We start from the raw sequence: 19153 nt of genomic DNA, 5'->3' as shown, positions 1-19153 counted from the left end.
GAAAAGGGGATTGTTTCTGTTGCAATCTATTCTTTTTGTCTGAAGAGAAAACTCAGTTTTAAGTGAGGTTATGGAAGTGTGCAAGTAACATGTGGTGGGTATGACCTTGCCTATGTATTATGTTTTTCCCAGAAAGAGGACATTAATTATCATTTTAGTCCTTCGGTGTCTTCATCTGTCTGTTCGTTTCCAGACCTCAGTGTCAGAGATGAGACAGAGATCTTCAAATGAACAAAATGAGGCAGCTGGAAATGTGTGTAGGAAGTGGCCCGCAGGTTTGGGATGTCAGCTCTAACATACTGAATTGCAGTGCAGGTATTTGGTTTTGTATTAGTTTTCATGGCCTGGTAAGTGTGAGAAATTAACGCCCCAAAGGTAAAAAAGTGATTGGTTGTTCTGCTGATGCCAGGTGGCTGTTTCCAAGGATGAGCCGTGATGCAAAAAGGACAAATGTGTGACCAAGGATGCCAGGGCTTTCCACTGGTGAACAGCTCAAGGATCTCCCTGAGCAGAAGGTCATGGGGAGGGCTTATCCCATGGGACATGTCATGGTGGCCTGGGGACCTGGGACCCATCTGTCAGAGACAGCACTAAATGGTAGCACCCAATCTCACAGAGTTTGTTGAAGTGCTCTACCCAAATAGATTCTGCCCCCGAAAATGTGAAATCTACATTCTTCTTAAAATTAATATTCTGCTTGTTTGTATAACTTCTGACAAATTTCCTCAAATTCCTGCTTCTGAAGAAACTGTTTGATAGCTAAAAAGAAAACTGCATGGCTGAAACCAACACTACTTTTTTCCTATTTAGGTTGCAGATTAATCGTGCTGTGCTCAAAACTGAAAACCCCAAAAACATAGTGCATGTAAGCTTGTCCCATGCCCTTAATTCTATTTTGAACAGAAACGATCTTAAGAAAAGGGTGAATAAGAATAACATTAAAAAAAAAAAAGTTGCTAAGTAATTGGGGTAATGCATGTGTGGTTTTTAAAAACCTTGTTTCCCCCTTTTTTCTGTGTGTTCTCATCCAACTTTTATGCTGGATAATAGGAAGCTACCTACACTGAAATAGGCAAATATTTGCTGAAAGTGACTCTGTTGTTTCTGTCTGTTTCTGTTTTATTCATTGTTATGCAGAGATGGTCCTCTGTAGGCAGACCTTTTATTTGTACAGCTTTAAGACCCAGTGTGGTTCTTGGTTGCTGGAGCGCAAGGGTGTGTTTGTAACAGTCCGTGAAACTCATTCTGTGTAGCTCTTTGTCTGCTGACTTGCTTAGTAACAAAAAGGTGCTTGATGGTGTGAAGTCCCTCTCCACTTAAAGCAAGCTATTTCAGCAGGGTTTGTTGAGCAGTCAAAGCTTTTGAGCGTATGCAGAGCTCCCCTTAACTGAGTCATAGTTATCAGGTATTGCAAAGGTTAAGCTTTATCAGCTGCACAAAAAAAGGTTGAGGTTTCATCAAAAACTTCCATCCGCACAACCTGTCGACCACAATTTGATGATGATTATTGATTATTTCACAGCCTTTCACTCACTCTGGCACTGCGGCCAGCCTTGATATACAGATAGGGCTTCAGTCCGGCTAAAATAAGACTCCATCTTGATAATGGACTGAGATGAGATACTGTTATTTGATAAAGATAATTGATGTTTCACAGTGAATTGGAAAACAGTTCTGAGTACACCAGTTCTGTGGCTCTTCCATCTGCAAATGTGGCCATTGTTTACAAAACACAGTAGAAGACAGCAGTTAAACCACTCAGAGACTCTGCTGGTGCAAAAGCACACCATTTTAGGATGGCTGGCAATTTCTAACCAAAAATAAAGCATTTTAACAAAGAAGCACTGTTTGTTGTTGTGAGGTCAGGATGGAATTTCTGGAATGTATATGTAGCATAGAGCTGGTGAGACACCTTGAAAATCTCATTTCTGCTGCCTGGATGTACTTGATAATTTGTTTCAGGTGAGCTAATACTCTGTAACCTTTCTTCTTTTATTATTTATTTGTGATGCTTGAATTAAGCCAAAAGCGATGTGAGGAAGCTGAAATTGTCAAGTGAAAATAAGGCATAGTGTATTATAGATTTCATAATTTCCCAAAGTTTGAGCTCATTAGCTTAAAACAGCGCACAGTTTGGGTCTCCCATGGACGCCTTTGTTGACTGCACATTCCCAGCCTCTGGATTTGAATTGATTAGGGTATCACTCCTCGCGAGTTCCGGTCACCATGTTCTCTTAGCCCTGTTACAACCTTTGTAACCTCTAATTAAGCAATAGAAGATGGCAGGGAGTGGGGTTATCGTGAGATAATGACACCCCAAGTGTTTTGTGTGGCACAAGGTTCATCTGTGTGTTCGTAATCCTCTGGGGGAGTGATTATCTAATGATAAACGTAGCACATTGCAGCTCATTGATGGCGCCGCAGTGTGCTCATGCCACTGTCGTCCTGACTGAGTTACACTTCCCATTCCACACATCATTTTTTTCCCATTGATTTTACAAACTTACAATTTGGAGGCTTTCTTAAGTGACTTACACATCGTGCAAAGTCATGACCCTGGAGTCGTACCTTTTTCTTTGTCTTTTTTTGGTTCAGTGTTTGTTAAGAATATGAAAAAAAAAATGCATAGTAATTTTTGCTGGACTAAGAACACACTGGCTGGTTGGATGCAATTAAAAACAAAGTTATTATCACCAAGCATTTGAAATTCGCCTTCTCCTTTCTTTAGGGGTGCATTAATACAGAAAAAGAATGATACTGTGCAACTTTTTTTTTTTTAATTGAATACTGAATCGGTGTTACCAGACTGTAGAGATATATTCCAAATAACTAGATTTTAGGATACATGATTATTATTGACTTTGTCATGATGGCAGAATATTAATGTCTGAAAGATGTTTGATAATATTTTGCTTGTCAGATTCTCCAGCATTATTCTGTAGCCAAAGCAGACTGAGAGGAGTTATTCACTGATTATACTTGTGATGATTCATAAGAACTCACCTGGTTTCTTACTTAGAGGACCTTTTTTTTGCGTCATACGGGTAAGCAGCAAGCACTGCATCTCATTTGTGTGAGCTGTTTGCCCCTGAATGGCTCCCAGTATCATTCATGACCCTTCTCAGTAAGTTTCTCCAGTTGCCTGTATGTGCAACTCAGCATCTTGGGGTTGATACAGTTAGCCCTGTTTGAAGTTGTTGGTGAATTGTTGCTGGGCAGCAGATACTGGCCCAAAATCCCCAATTATTTCATTCATACAAGCTATTTGGTTATTCTTCCTTTGAAAATCTAAGTGTTTGGGTATGAAGCAAGGGTCTGGCCCTAACCCAATTATTAATCAAGCCTTTACTCAAAAAGGTGAGAATTAAGTTTGCTATCTGTTGTTACATCTGTTAGGCACCTTAATAGCGTAGGAGTTCTCTTTCAGAAAATACATGTTTTTCTCATCCCATGGGATTCAAGCCAAATGAGTCCTCATGAGCAATGAGTAGCATGCTCTTGAATTTCTTAGACAAGTCTTTCCACTGGCAGAACTAGGCATTAGGTGAATGGAAGGCAGAGGGAAGGAGTAGGGCTGTGACACAAATGATAGGAAATGTGGCAAAAAAGCTCAATAATGTAAGAAAGTGAATGATAGTAGTGAGGAATCTAGGAAATGCTTTCACAGTATCAATACCTTTGTTCCTCCATTTTAAAATTGGATTCATGCTGTGCATTTGAACATCTCCTATCACTCAGTCTTGAGAATTTGTGTATTAGTGACACATGAGCAGTTAAGCATTCAAGTACGTTTTTCTCTGTCCTAGTCTGATTAATTGTATAGGAAAAATCAGCATACCTCCAATGCTGTTCTCGTGCTTTAGGGGTTCAGCTCATGTTTGCTTGTTCAGTTCCGCCTGGATTTTTTGAGTGACTTTGCATCTGTTACTGTTGGCTGGCTGACTTCTGTGTTGGAAACATGAAGAATTTCCTCTGAAGACAGAAACTCTTCACCTGCACTGGGTAGTAGATAATACAGGGCTTCTGAAGACATGGCCACCAAGACCTAGTGCCAGTGTTACAGATATTCACTCTTTCTTGTGAAGGGATTGTATCTTACGTGTAGTGCTGCATGCAAAGCTATTGGGCAGATTTTCTGCTATCCATCCATCCGAGTGCCTGTTGAGTGGCCTGATTCTGCACCCTGCACAGCTTTCTCCTGCATTGGACAGGCAGAATACTTACAGAGTTTAGGATCCAACCTCAATAATAATAATAAAAATAAGGCCAATAATAATCATTCATGCTTTTCATGAGTCATTACAACATTATTTATTTACTAAGTTTCCTTGGAGACCTGTTTAGGTCTGTGGGAAATGCAGGTTGTTTTGGATGTATGGCTGCTAGTGCTGTCAGAAGGATCGAGATGATGATAGCTCCAGTCAGCAAACCACTGTTGGGAGTAGTTGACTTCACCAGGGTCCTTTGTGTTTTGGGGGATCAAAAGTGGGTGCAGTGGTCAAGGGAATGACTTGATCTTCATGCCATCTGCTTATAGTTGCCTGGTTCTTAGCATTCCAGCTGCTCCGTGGGACTGAGGCTGTCTGGGAATTTGAGAGGAGTGTACTCGGTCTATTCCCTGATGTCAAAGACACTAAACAGGACATCTTGTAGGACAGACCATGCAGTCCTCCACCTGTCAGCAAACTTTTAGCAACCTAGCTCTACACCCATACAGACTTAGGGTCCTCAGCTTGGGTCTGACAGTATGGATGGCATTTGTCTACTGCTTACTAATTTTACCCATTCATTTATTGAGTGTTACGATTAGTTTTATAGAGAAATTAAAATTGAAATGGAAAACTGAGGACTGAGGAGTGAGGTTGGAATTTGTTACTCATAGAAGATTGTGTCTGAATATAAGTAGGGAAAAGAAATGACACTTGATACATTTTATTAAATAACTATTCCAAGACTTTTTTTGCAATCATTTTGGCCTTTTCTTTTGCTTGTATTTGTACTTCTGATTCATCATCCATGTTGTCTCCAAAGTGGCAGAGGCTTTTCATTGCAAGCCCTTCTTTGTGCTGTTGGGAAGCACAGAAGCAGAGAGGGACCTCGGCTCCAGCCTGCCCACTGCTGTAATGGGGGCTGTGCATTTTGACATGTGGTTTCTGAAAACTTGGCCTCCTGTAAGGAAGCCTGCTGAAGGCAGTGCCATTGCTTGCTGATGGCTGAGACTTTTCTAAACACTGAGTACAATCAGTGTTATTGGTCTGAGTGCTCTGTTTGGCTCTCTCCAATATTAAAATCAGGGCTTTGACAGTCAAAGCAGGAACTGAATTGTGTCTAATATTTTATTTCTGTACCTAGAAGCATTTTCAAATGTCTTACCCAGGGTAGAAAATTGTTTAATGTTATATTTGGAAGGAGTAGTTGCTGATATGTAATGGCTTTAGTTAAGTTTGATTAGGAAATAAAAGACAATGTACTCCAGTACGGAATTTTATAGGTATTAAAGGAAAGATGCCATCCTGTAATCTGAACGTGTCTGTGTATTTATTGACACTGCTATGCTGACAAGTTCAGAGGAGCCAGGGAAACTTGTTAGTAGGGGCACGCCTTCTCAACTTGCAGATAAAAGGTAATTACTGAATATAGCCTTTTAATTTAGGAGGGGCAGGAGCCCTTTTCTCGTTGTGGCAGGAGGGGGAGGGTTGCACTGTGCTGTCCACCAGACAACATAGCACGTGTGCAAACACAGTGAGGGCAGCGTGCTGCTGCTCCAGAAATCCATGGTATGCACTGCCTTTGGTACAAGCAGCCCTATTAATGTGCAAGGAGCCAGGAGTGCTTTTTCTTTGGTTTAGTTTATCATCTGGCTTACATAAGCAGTAGCAAAGTTCACAAGGCAAAATCCATAGTAATGTAATACGAGGTAGATGTAACAGTGTTGCTGGCAAGCAGGGCATGAATTTTAGGGGATGTGGTTCAGCAATGCCAGGACTAAACGCACTCAAATTGTCCTTGGTACAGCCTGAGTTTCAAATGCAAGCCTTGCTGCAGTTCTTCCATTCCGTGCAGAGGAAGGCGACGTACTGCTGACACGTGTTCCCCATGGGCTGCCATTGCTTTGCCCCGAGCTGATCTTTCTAAAGCTGCCCAGTAATACAGTTGAGGGATTCTGTGCGTTTTCCTTGTAACAGGAAGAGGTCTTGGCCTATCAGCAGCAAGTCCGAGCTGTGGGAAGGGTGTGGTAACAAAATAACCATCATTTTCCAGTTTCTCAAATGTCTTTCCAAAGCAGTGTTTAATTATGTTGCGCTGGTGGCAATTTAGCAGTGCGTTTAATAGGAACGGACCATGCGGATACTGTTCTGCATGGGGAGTGAATTTACAGCACACCAACTCCTCTGCATTAACCCTGTTTGGATATTGTTGATCTGCTTCAAGTCTGCTACTGTTCACTGTAGATAAATCTACTTTTTACATGTAATTCTATTCATTAAGCTACAAATTACCAATGCAAACTGCCAGTCTTCCCGCAGAATGCACTGTTAATGAGGGCTGTAACTCTGCTCTAACTTTCTGGCTTGAACAGGCAAAATAATGAGGTCTCTGGATTCACAGACCTTACTTTTTAAATCAGCAATAGTAGTTTTTGTTCAGAGTCACTTCTGCCCCTTTCTGTACTCATTTCTAGTTGGTGTGGAGACTGTTTTAAAGGAGCTTGCACGTTCCTGTGGGCATATGGAGTTTGCAAATACAGGACCATCTTGTTGGGAGGGGAAAGGCAGGGACAGGTATCAAATGAAGACTGTAAATCCAAGTGCAGAAATCTGGAGGGGCCTTGAATAATCAAAGTTAGTAAAAATTAAATAAGAAATTGATTCAGCTACAGCTTTTTGCTTAACTCTTGTGCCTCAGCTGTTGACATCAAGATGAGGAGCCGACAGTGTAATCAATTCCACTAAGGATTTTTTTTTCCATTTTGAAGTGATACAATTCAGTATACAAAAGTCAGATAGCCTGGAAAAAGATATTAAACTTACTGACCATCTCTGAGGCCACCCACCCCCACTGAGATTTATTGCAGTGCTGGGTTTGTAGTGTCTGTAGAAGCAGAGACAGAAGAAAAGTAGGCATTAAGATTTTATACTGAGGGCCATAAAGGAAGCTGAGTTTCCATATATTTGAACTTATACCTAATTTAGCTGTTACTTCCTTTTCAGACATTATTTCCTGCACAAAAAGTAGTCTCAGCACCCCTTTTTCCCCCTTCAAAAGAAGCTACCTACCATCCAGGCAGGAAGTGGAAGAAGGCTTTTTGTATTTCATTGAATCTAGAGCAGCTGAGTGGAAAAAAAGTAGACCTGGTTAATGGAAAAAATATACATATCAAAAAAAATCTTGTGTATTCTTCCAGATGCAGTGACACTGCATTACTAATCGTTAACCATCATACCCAAGCTACAAGAAATGCTCTGTGTCCCTGCCACTGTGTGTTCCAATGATAAACCATCACAGAGGTCAGCAGTAAGCTGGCACAGGGAGAAAGATCACTCTGTGTGCTTATATACAGCGTTCCAATCTCTTGTTAACTCAGTTCAAGGGCATGGTTCCATTCATGGTCAAATTCGAATTTTTAATAGCTCTTACTTTCAATAGGGACCAACCTTTTATTGAAAATGGTGGGTTTTGAAGATCTGTGTCTGTAGGAGAATGCAGTCTCTCACTGCTGTCTGCAGTGCTGTGAGCCACATAAGAGTTTTGATGTCTTTACCAGGGTTTCTTATGTTTACAAAAGAGTCTCATCTGGGAACACGATAGTATTATTGCAGTGCACTGATAAGGTTGTATCAACCTCATGTTTGCTAGAAAAATAGTGTCTTCTCCTGAAATCTGTTTTAATAACCCTTTTACGTTAGATGTTTCAATTCTTGCTTTGTAGAAAACTAAAAACTGTGTTATAACTGCCTGCTTGGAGCTTGTCTTTCTGCCTAGTGGACAAGTTTCTCCTGCCATAGCAGCTTGGAGGCCTTCCTAAGGCCCCAGGTGAGCTGGGTTTGCTGGTGATCCATCTGATGGGCACACTGAAACCCTCAGCTCCATCCTCTGTGTGCCCTCCTGAAATGCAGTCTGCTTATCACTCTTAGACCGCATTGCTCGCTATTATTTATCGTGTTTTAATTGCATCTTTCTAACGGTTTAGACAGCCATTCCCATTAAGGATATGATTTGCATTTTGAGAGTTGGTTAGATGAAGTCCATGTAATAAATGGTAAATCCATGCTGTGATCTTTTGGAAAGCGTTCAGTGTCTTTTCTCCCTGTAAAGTGCTCTCTGGCGCTGGAATATCAGCCCAAACTTCCTCGCATCCATTCAGCATCACTCTTGAGGGATTTGTGGTTCAAGATCTGAAACTTCACCGCACTTTACAGCAACACATCTGCAAACCATGAGACCTGGCATTTGTCCAGCACAAGCTCTTTTCCTGATGCCTATCAGTATTTTGTAATTTTTTACACAAGCTGTTTGTAATTGTTTGTAAAAGATAAAACCCTAAAGTAGGGATTTAAAATAATTACATTTTTTTTTTTGTCTCACATAATAGAAATAACCTGGAGAAAATACTTCCTTCTCCCATTTTCATTAGTATCCTGACCGAATTCAGAGTTCTTATTTAAGATTGTTTTCCTTGCAGTTGCAAGGCGTATAGCCCAGCCTATGAGATGTTGGAATGCCCTTTAAAAGGGCAATTATCATGGAGATAGGAATTTCAGTAGCAAAACGGAATTGTCTGACACGTGGGTGTGTTCTGAGATGATACTGCATCATCATGAACCTCTGCATGAACTATGCTGGCGTTAGTCTCACCAATGAAAAGCAAGCCGCTTCTGTTATGGACTTGTTCTGGACTATCTGTTTTATGGGTTGGTGAAATGAGTGACCATCTTGGTTTTGATGGCACAGCATGGAGCCCTCAAGCTGATGAGAACATTCCTGAAGTCAGAGCATCCATCCAATGCTTGCAGCCATCATGCTGTTGAGGAAGGAGGCTGAGTTGGGTTGGAGAGCCACACGCATGGTTTCCTTGCAGCCATCACATCAGGGGCACGGGGCAGTTCTGGGCTGTCTGCAGGACCCCACGGAACTGCTGAGGTCCATGGCTGTGCATTTTGGAAAGGTTTTTAAAACACCCCTTAACACTTGGATGGGTGCAGCTGTCATCTAATTTCTTCTGGATTAAGTTCGGTCAAGAAAGAAGCTGCCTCATTTTCTGGTTGTCATTTGCCCAGGAAGTAAAAGCAAATTGTAATGAGGGAATCACAGCAGGAGAACCTCCTAACAAATGAGAGCACATATTGACTGAAAGCCAGCATGCCATTCCAGTGATAAATGTATTTTTATACACTGCTGCTCAAGGTCACTTTCTGCTCTCATTGTGCACTGCCTGTCACATCATGCAAGTCACATTTTTATACAGAGTAATAGTAATGGTTGATGCAAAATTATATTACTGTGAGATTAAAAATTAAGTTATATATTTTATTAAGTTAAAAATTTTAATATATGTGCTTTGACTTTATCTTGATATTATTGAGAATCCATTTGAAGGACAGAAAGAAAATTAATTTAAAGATGTAAATATACTTTTTCTTGGTGTAGTCCTGAAAGTTTTACTGCAATTGTTAGTACTTCTTGAAGGAGCACTGAAATGTAATTATTGAAAGTACTGAAGCTATTTTAAGAAAATGCTGTAACATCTTACTGGGTGAAGCTGTGTAGTTTTGGAAACTGAGGTTTTATAAAATGTTCTGAGCATGCTCATGCAACCCGTAGTCCTGGGAGGTCTCACGTGGCTGGCCTTCAAAGGACAGTGCAACAAATGGATAGAAAGGTTTTATCAGACACGTTGCTCATACTGAGATTAGACCAAAGCTGAGCGTTCAGGAAATCATGCGTTTAGTGTGGACTGCATGCAGCATGTCCCTTCTGTATCTGTATTGTGATTACATGTTGTAAAATAAAGAAGAAAGAGGGGGGATCATTGTAAGGTGGCAAAGAAAGGTCAGTAAGTGGGGCAAGGCAGACCGTGGCTGTGATGGGGAAAGGCTGTGGGCTGGTGTGGGCATGGGATGAGTGGCTGGGAACAGGAGATTCCCTTCTTCAAATGCAGAGGCTAATTGAGTTCTGAGACACTGTTCAAGGTTAATGTGGAACTTAGAGGTTCTGTAGTTATTCAGAGCGCATCACAGAACTGCGCAATAGTTAAGGAGAAGAATTCTAGGATCCCTAAGACCAGCCCCAACCCATCCCCGCCATGCTCACTAACCACTTGTGTCCCAAAATGCCAGATCTGCACGGTTCTGGAACACCTCCGGGGGCAGTAAGGGTGGCAAGGAAGTAGAGGGAGAGTTAAACCTCATCATTTGTTTTGTTTTTTAATAGCACCTTCAACACCTTGCTTTTTCCACCTTCTTTCGGTTGTTGGCTGTCTTCCCTCAGTCTTTGCCTTTAGCACAGTGATCTTTGCAGTTGCAATTTATCTGTGCTCTATGTTGTATTTAGGCCAGCTTTCTGGAGCACCTTTAGGAGCTGACTGTGGCAGAGCACCTTAATTTCCAAATAACCAATTCCTTGTGCAGGGACTGTATCCTGTGCAAAAATTGGAGCTGATACTTTCATCTGTTCCAAGTGAAAGCAGTCAGAGCTTTTAATGGCAATGCTAAGCTGGGACAAACCCAATGCTTTCTGCTTTTCACATGGTACCTGCTAGAAGTGTGGTACTTCTGCGGGTGCATCAGGCATGCTGCATCCTCAGTGAGTGATTGTTTTTGTTTCATTTTAGTTAAGGTACCCTTTGGGACGGGGGAGATAAATATCTAATAATAAATGTGGTAAAATATTGCTATGTCTCTATAGCAGTATATATGTTACTTTATCAATTTAAAGTATGCATTCCAGTATTTATTAAAATAAAATTGCCGCAGTGATACAGTGCTTATTTTTTATGTCACCTCTAACAGAATAATGCAGTTCAGTGTAGGGTTTGCCAAATATTGGACTCAGAATTAGGTTGTCATAGCCTCAGTATATCATGTGTACAGGACAGCGGCGGTGACAGGTGCAGAAGTCAAATAGTCTCCCAGGAGCGTGCTCCCATTAAAAAACAATTGCTTGGGCAGAGGGAAACTCCAAGCAGCTGCACTTTGTCCCACCCTGTCTGCCGTGCAAGATTCAGACGATTGCCAAACCAATGCTGCACAGATTTTATCTTAAATAGAAAATAATTTTTATTATGCACTATTACACTTCAGAGCGTAACAAAAAATAATGCAGAGAGGCAACGTGTTGCTGTGTGTTCCTGCTGAAGCACAGCCATCACAGCCATTAATGCAGCATTCAGCACGGTGCCAGCCAGGGCAGTCTGAGCTCCAAATGCATGGGTGCAAGCAAAATATTTTGAATGAGTAGCAATAATTTCGTTTTGTTCTGCTTATTCACTTTGCCTAGGAAGCACAAGATGTGCATTGCAAAGTACACATTTAGGTAGTGCACTAAAAAATAAATCTTGGCTTGAAAGGATTAGCATCAATTAGAGGAGCACTTGCTTTAAATAACAAAGCACATTAATTCCCTTAAGGATTGTACTTATTGGAACACATTTTCAGTAGTTAAGAAGAGCAACAAGTGTGCAAGTACTATTGATTTTCCACCTTTGTATTACCAAAACATTTTTTATTGACAAGTATTACTTGCTTGTTAAGTGCTGCAGTTTGATGGGTCTAAACATTGGATCATCTAATTAATTCCCCTTTCAAATCTTCATCCTAAGCTGTAGTGATTACCTTGAAGGTTTGGGGTTCTGTTAGACTTTACTCAACTTACATGATGCACAATAAATATATTGATGGATTGTTAATGTAAGCCTTACTTCGGGTGCACCGTGCCATCTCAGTGGCTTTGCATCTTTTAGTGTCCTGGAGCTGGCTGTAGGAGCACTTTTGTTTTCATGTGCTTTTATTTTCACAGCCTACTTTTGGTCGATGAATGTTTCAAAGTCTTTTTTCACACACTGCAAGTCCCGCCAATTTAAAATTGGCACAGAGCCTCTTAATGCAGAGAGAGCAGCTACTGTGTATTCTGCAAAGAAATACTTTCTGAGCTTGTTACTAATGTCTTCGTTATGGTAATCCAATAAAAGATGGTATTTTAAGGAAATTGCCCTCCTATCTCCTGCAGCAACCAAACTCTGAAGTTCCTCTAGCTCTGCAGACGTGTTTGCCTATAAACCTTAGATAGATTTTGTGTGCTTTCCCAATTTGTGTCATGCTTTTGATTCGAGACCTAAGATACAATGCTGAAATAGGAGGAAGAGGCTTCTGCTCATAGTACTTGCTGTTTTCTGACTGTAGGAGTTTGATGAACTGTTCCAGAAACTTCTTCCAGAAGTCCAGATGCTGTCGCATTTGTGTTTGCTTACGAATCTGTTCAGCACTGCTGTGGTGCCAAGTAAGGAATGCTCTGTTACTGCTCTTAGAACCACAGAATCATTAAGGTTGGAAAAGGCCGTTAAGATCACAGACTCATTAGAGTTGCAAGTCACCCTTAAATGCCATCTGGTTCAACTCCCCTGCAGTAAACGGGGGCATCCATGGCTAGATCAGGTTGCTCAGAGCCTCGTCCAGCCTAGTTCATCAAGTCCAGCTGCCAACCCATCACCACCATGCCCCCTAAACCGTGTCCCTAAATGTTCTCTCTTGGCAGACAATCCACGGGCACAAGGGGCCGATCACAGCAGTGGCCTTTGCTCCTGACGGCCGGTACCTTGCCACCTACTCCAACTCAGACAGCCACCTCTCCTTCTGGCAGGTAAGTGCCTTGCTGCAAGCCTGTGTCCCCCGGAGGATCAATGCAATCTGCCCACCTTTGGTTTTGTTGCGCATCATGTTTTTTCTATTTTTACAAAGTACAGATCTTTTACTGTTTATACTTAGACATGCCTTGCAGTTATCTCCTTGTGAGGGATGAGGGCTTATTTGCATACAAATCAGTGTGTAAGTTCAGAGCAGTCAGACAACACTTTGTCCTGTTTGCTGTTTGAATCTAATCCAGTTGTAACACTTCAGTTTTACACACCTAAAACACCCACTTGGTTTAGGTTTAGGGCCTTGCAGGGGACCTCCAGCCAGTTCTGCCAGAACTGCTGCTCCTGCTCTCACACTGTCCCATTTCCTAGTAGGAATTTCTCTTCTCTGACTTCTGGAACCCAGTGAGTTCTCATAAATGAAGATCTCGGTGATATTTCTCCATTTCTTGGACTCAACATGATGCAAAACTATTCAAGATGAACACTGGTCCTGTTACTGCTGCGCCAAGTCCTCCTCAGCAGACACAGCTGCTCTACTTTGAGCACAGATCCCTGGTCTGCCCCTCACACTGTCGAGCTGCCTGGGATTTCCATAACGATGCAAGGAACAGAAAGGCTGAAAGAAAAACAATACAAAGAGGGTCTGAAATGGGAGAAACTGAGGTTCAGGTCAACCTTTTATGAAGTACCTGGGGGTTTATTTTTTTAGCATAGGAGCAAACTTTGTGATCGTATCTGTAGAAATACTGTATTGTCAGCAGTGGGTAGGTGTAGTGTGGTGGGACAGGTGAGCACACAAGAAGCTTCATTGGTGCTTACATTTCCTCACCGGGAATTTTTTCTTCCTTTGAATGACTATAGACTTAAAAACTGACTCGATCAAGCAATTTGTGTAGATTATTAATTTAGTTTTGCAGTAGTCAGACTATATAATAGAACCCCGTATACCACTAATTATTAGTTAGCTTTTAATATATTCCCCTGGTCGTCTGATGCCTTTCATTATTTTTACAGGTGCCATAATAATTATTAAATTATTATCCATCACTGTTTTGCGTATTTTCTGTAACAGTAAATGGGAACAGCAAGAATCTTCATCCATCAGTTATACTTACTCGATTTAAGTACTCAGGGAAAGTCTAGAAAGCAATCAGAGCAGGTCATGTAAAACTGGCAGGAAAAAAAAGTCAGGCACGTGGTTTAAATTGTGAGCTGCCACATTCTTCCAGGTGTATAAATGTTCACGTTGAAGTGGCTTTCACATAAAGAGTTAAATATACCTACACATTTAGTTCTAAAATGTGACCTCGTGCACTAGTGATTTTTTTTCCCTTCTGTATTCCATTTGGCACTATTATTAATGCAGGAAAATCAGTAACATTAGTCATCTTAAAAGGGTTATTACTCAAGATGATTTAAATTGTGAAAATGTCAGTGGTGCGTGCATGCTCCCTGCTAGAGATGCCATGATTTACACTCTCTGACACCATTCTGCTGCTGAGAAGAGCCAGGAAAAAGTAATGGCTTGTACTTTGTCCTGATCAGAATTCAGAGCGTGGGATCAGCAGCAGCACGACTGCCATGTCCCAGGATTTGCCAGGGCTCCACATGGCACACTCAGGGATACGGCACAGTCTGCCTGCTCTTGGACTCCTAAGGAGGGTTTTCCAAGTAAAGGAGAGCTCGTAAGGCAGGGTTAGGCAGCTTGTTTTTAAACCATGGAACTAGGCAGTGTGCATCTGCAGTAACTGGCCTGCTTTATGGAGAGTGGAACCCATCAGATTTCTCCTGAGTGCTTTATTTATCTAGGAGAAAATAATAAAAATTTGCTTTTTTTCTGCAACTGTTTCAGAACTATTGCAACTGTTATGATGATTCTTCTTAATTTTGCACGATTTCACATTTGGTGTTTTAATTATTTTGACAAAAATATTCTAGCATAGATATAATCTTGAAAACTTTTCAGGTTTCTCCTTAAAATTTGAATAGAAGCCTTTAATTATAAAGACCTACAAGTGAAGTGTGAGATTTTTCAAAGTAGTAAATAAACTGTTTCCTAGCTAATTTATTGATTTAAATCTTACAATTCAACTTGAGAAAGGCACAGGCAAGGAGAACAATAATTTAAAAAAAGATACGAGGCAAGCAGTGAGCTCTGAGCAGCCTGGTGTGCTGTTTGGCAATCCTGCACATAGCAGGGGGTTGAAACCAGGTGATCATTGTGGTCCTTTTCAACCCAGGCCATTCTATGATTCTGTGAAGTGATTCTTGATTGCTGAATGTAACTGAGCTCTGTGCGTAGGAGGGAAACTTCAAGTTTTTGACTGTAATTTACGTTGCATTTAGTCATGCACCAGTTTCCTTTCTCTTCTGTTGGAAGGATAAGCAGCTGCACAGCTTTGGAAATGTTGCTCATAGTGCCTGCTGGTAGCACCGTGAGCTCCCCACAAAGAGTAGTGCCATGCACCTGCTGGCTTTATTCAGCCATTCCTTTTGCAAAGCTGTGTGCTGTGGGACGCAGCACGATGCTCAGAACCTGGGCACTGACAGCACTGCCTCGCCCAGGCTGGGTGGGTCGGGAGAAATGTCACTTGGGCCTGATCCGGGTGGGCTGGGAGGCCTCTCACCAACAGCTGTCTCTGCAGATGAACACGTCACTGCTGGGCAGCATCGGCATGCTCAACTCAGCGCCCCAGCTGCGCTGCATCAAGACCTACCAGGTGCCACCCGTCCAGCCCGCGTCCCCTGGCTCGCACAACGCCCTGCGCCTGGCCCGCCTCATCTGGACCTCCAACCGCAACGTCATCCTCATGGCCCACGATGGCAAGGAGCACCGCTTCGTGGTCTAGGGGAAGCTGCCTGAGCTGAAATGCGTTTCTGTCACAACTCCATGTAACTCTCCCTTCTTTGTTGCTGTCCTCTAGTCACGGGGCAGGACCAGCCAGGTCATGGCTCTGCTTGCTTTACCAGGTTACAGCTCTGCCAGGTTTTCCAGGCTGTAGTTCTGCCTGGTTTGCCAGGCCATGGTTGTGCCCGGTTTGCCAGACCGTGGCTCTGCCTGCCTTGCCAGGCCATGGTTGTGCCCGGTTTGCCAGGCCGTGGCTCTGCCTGCCTTGCCAGGCCATGGTTGTGCCCGGTTTGCCAGACCGTGGCTCTGCCTGCCTTGCCAGGCCATGGTTGTGCCCGGTTTGCCAGACCATGGCTCTGTCTGGCGTGCCAGGTCACAGCTTTGCCCGCTTTGCCAGGCCATGGCACCAGGTGTGTTCTCTTTGCAGCAGGGTGGGGGAAGCTGTGGTTTTGGGAGGCCCAGTCCCACCCTGACTGTGCCGTGGCCTGGCCGGTGGCTGCTGGCCTCGTGCTGGTGGCCTGGTTCCACGTGCTCACAGAGCCTCTGTGGTTTACCAAAGGCCCCGTTTACATGTATTCCTTCTAGTGACCACTGAATGATCAGTAGGTGGTGTGTCTTAGAGGGTTCTTAATAAGGGCCTAATTAATTGGGGATAATTAGTAGCTGAGTGTGCAGGAGTTGAATGGTCTCTGTTCTGAATGGAAGGGGCGCGTTTCCTCAGAAAAAGACAGTTTTTGAGGAATTGAAGTGCTGCTGTGCTCAGCCATTGCTTGCTGTCTTCTGGAATAAAGGATAACAATTCACATGTAAATAAAGAAAATATCTCTAAGATTGACTAGCAAACTTGAACAGAGGAGTATTTATATATAAAGGTGTTTTTTTGCTACCAATGAAGGTATTTATTTTGAAGAAAATAAAAAGCTTTTTCTCCCAAAGCTGCTCCCATTTGTGCTGGATCCCATGTGGAAGCAGGGTTGTGGTCTGGCATCTGCAGGGCCACTCTCCTTCACTGCAGGAGCGTGGGGTCACAGCAAGCCCTGGGAGGCAGCACAAATGGTGTCAGTGATTAACAATTCTTGCAAGAAAAACTATGAAAAATAATAAGTTATTTGAGCAGATATACTGAAACCATTTCTTCGGTAGGAGTATTCCTGTGTAATGTTAGATGTGACTGTGCTTCCTTCTTACATATCTAATTCTGTGAAATATTTAACCATGTGAAAGTATGCTGGTTTATGCTCACAATAAAGCAAAAACAAATCTATGAAATACTATTTTATTTAAAAATATTGATGTATATGTTTGTATAGCTTTCTCTTTGCCATTTTTGTCCGAAAAGCTCGCAGAAATAAGGGGGCTGTCTTTACATGATAAAGTAAAAATGGTACTTATAAAATCCTCCCTTCCCCAAAAAGGAATAAATTAATTTATAAAATGGCTTCTAAATTTAAAAAGCATTGATTTCTTTTTAATTTTTCTTTTTTAAAGTTGGTCTGTGTAGTACATTGTAGGTGAAGGTGAGATTTACAGCCCAGGAAGATACATATCTGCTGTTTGAAAATTAAGAAAAGAGCAAGAAATTAAGACCGTTAGGAATGTTTAACACAAACTGCCATAAAATTTAATCCTTTTATCTGGCAGGAATGTAGTGTATAGTAGAGAACACTGTTATAGAATATCAGGGTCTTCTTTCTAAGTGAACTAACACAACATGCATGTACATTGTGTTCGTAAAGAAGCGTGTGTAACTCTGAAGGTTAAAGATAGGAAGAAGAGCTAACAGAGACCTTCCATCTGTAATCTGAAACACTGCAGCATTCGGTTTGGATGCACGAGGAGAGTCAGGGTGCACTGTAAGCATTGTCCCATAGGCGTCCTGGGATCCCATCAGTTACATTAGGGTAGGTTCCAAGATGTGTATGTGTTTACTTTGAGAAACGAAACACAACCCCCATGGGAACGGTGGACCATAGCCCTCCAATGATTTCCTTTTGTGGTATAGTGAGCAAACATCTTGAATTATATATGCGTTAAAATGTTTGATTTAAGCTAGAAGTGTAATGGATTTTCTTAAATGCAGAAGAGAGGTCGTTCCTTTCCTCCCAGTGCTGCGGGTCAGCTCCAGCTCCACTGAGGTCCAGGATCCATCAGTGGGGCTGGACACAGCCCCCGCTGTGGTGACTTTGTTTGCCCCAGTCCTCAACTTCACAGCCTCGGTCTCTCAGCACTGCAGTAAAATTTGTATTGTCATTCCAGTGTAAGCTTTTAGTGCTTTATTGATTTGTTAGTACTGTATTTGGACTTGTCCTTGTAAACGTGGAGACGTATGTGGCTTCATTGGCAGTTTACAAGCAAAAGATGACATGATGAGACACATGTATGAAAGTGTTGTAATGATGGAAGTCACCATGTACGGTAAATGATTGAAGTGTCTGCCTCTCAAGCAACTTCTGGAGTCCACTCCTAGTCTGCTGTATGTATACTGCATACCCTGGTGTAAATATGCTTGTGAAATAAATCTGAACTGTATCGAAGAGCATTGCTGTTATGGCATCAGCCAGGTGGCATGCAAATAATTCCCTGCCTCTCATTCATGAATCATAAGTTTTTTCACCAACATTTTCGTTTGAAAATCAGCTTAAGTGATGTCCTGTCTGTTGTGCTGGGAGGACCCGCAGCCTCAGTACAGAGGGAGGAAGGTGTTGGAATGAAGTTCTCATAACTCCCCAGCAGTGTGGCTAAAGCACACAAAAGAATTGCAGTCTTCCAGAAATTCACCAGTGCCAGTGTTTGCAAGATGGTGCTTTCCTTGTCACCTGGTAACTGATGCAAATAGCAACATTTCCTAGAGTGGAATGCAGGGTCCTAAGAATATTTGAGGTGCACTTGCAATGCAGATTATTTTTTCAATCGCAATTGCTTTCTGGTTGCTGAAGAATCCTAAGCACCTTGGGGCTGGTGGAGGTGTGCCGCAGTGTGCTAGGGCAGCAGGGACGGTCTGCCCGCGGTCAGACGTTACCAAATAACCCTTCTAAACAAAGCAAACAGCAAGGAGGAGGAAAAAAAAGCAGCAACACAAAGGAATTGGGTGAATCCTCAGTTTTCACAGTGCACGAACATGTTAAAGTATTGGTGGCCCCAGGGTTTCCTCTTAGGTGAATGGCACCCGGCATGGGGGGCACGGTGCTGGCGGGGGGCAGAACTGGGCAGAGCTGGGTGAACTTTCACCTTTCCCCTTGCCGCTGACAGCGGAGCTGAGTGGTGAAAAATCAATACCTGGGAGCCAGGAGGGAAATATTTCCAACCTCTAACTAGAGAATGTATTTTGACAAGGCCAAGATAATCCAGGCTACACAGGAGAAAGAGAAAAGAAGACTCATTTTTAAAGCTTGACACTTCAAGGTGTTTTTGTGCAGTGCTTTAGAGAGCATCGATACGTACAAATACCAAAG

General features: G+C 42.3%; 1 protein-coding gene across 4 annotated transcripts in view; it reads left to right on the top strand.

The window, feature by feature from the left end:
- Positions 1-18235, top strand: part of WDR7 (WD repeat domain 7) — a 114503-nt gene extending 96268 nt beyond the window's left edge. For all 4 annotated transcript variants that reach the window (XM_042886997.1, XM_042886999.1, XM_042886998.1 and 1 more), the window contains 2 exons: positions 12751-12855; positions 15499-18235. In XM_042886997.1, the coding sequence (XP_042742931.1) occupies positions 12751-12855; positions 15499-15702 (309 nt within the window). In that variant the 3' untranslated portion in view covers positions 15703-18235. The remainder of the gene's footprint in view (positions 1-12750; positions 12856-15498) is intronic.
- The last annotated feature ends 918 nt before the right edge of the window (positions 18236-19153 follow it).

This window comes from Lagopus leucura, unplaced genomic scaffold (genome assembly GCF_019238085.1).
Source record: "Lagopus leucura isolate 7727_CA_CO unplaced genomic scaffold, USGS_WTPT01 Super-Scaffold_100070, whole genome shotgun sequence".
Taxonomy (NCBI): domain Eukaryota; kingdom Metazoa; phylum Chordata; class Aves; order Galliformes; family Phasianidae; genus Lagopus; species Lagopus leucura.
Note: the sequence above shows the minus strand (reverse complement) of the source record. Positions and strands in the feature narration are given on the sequence as shown.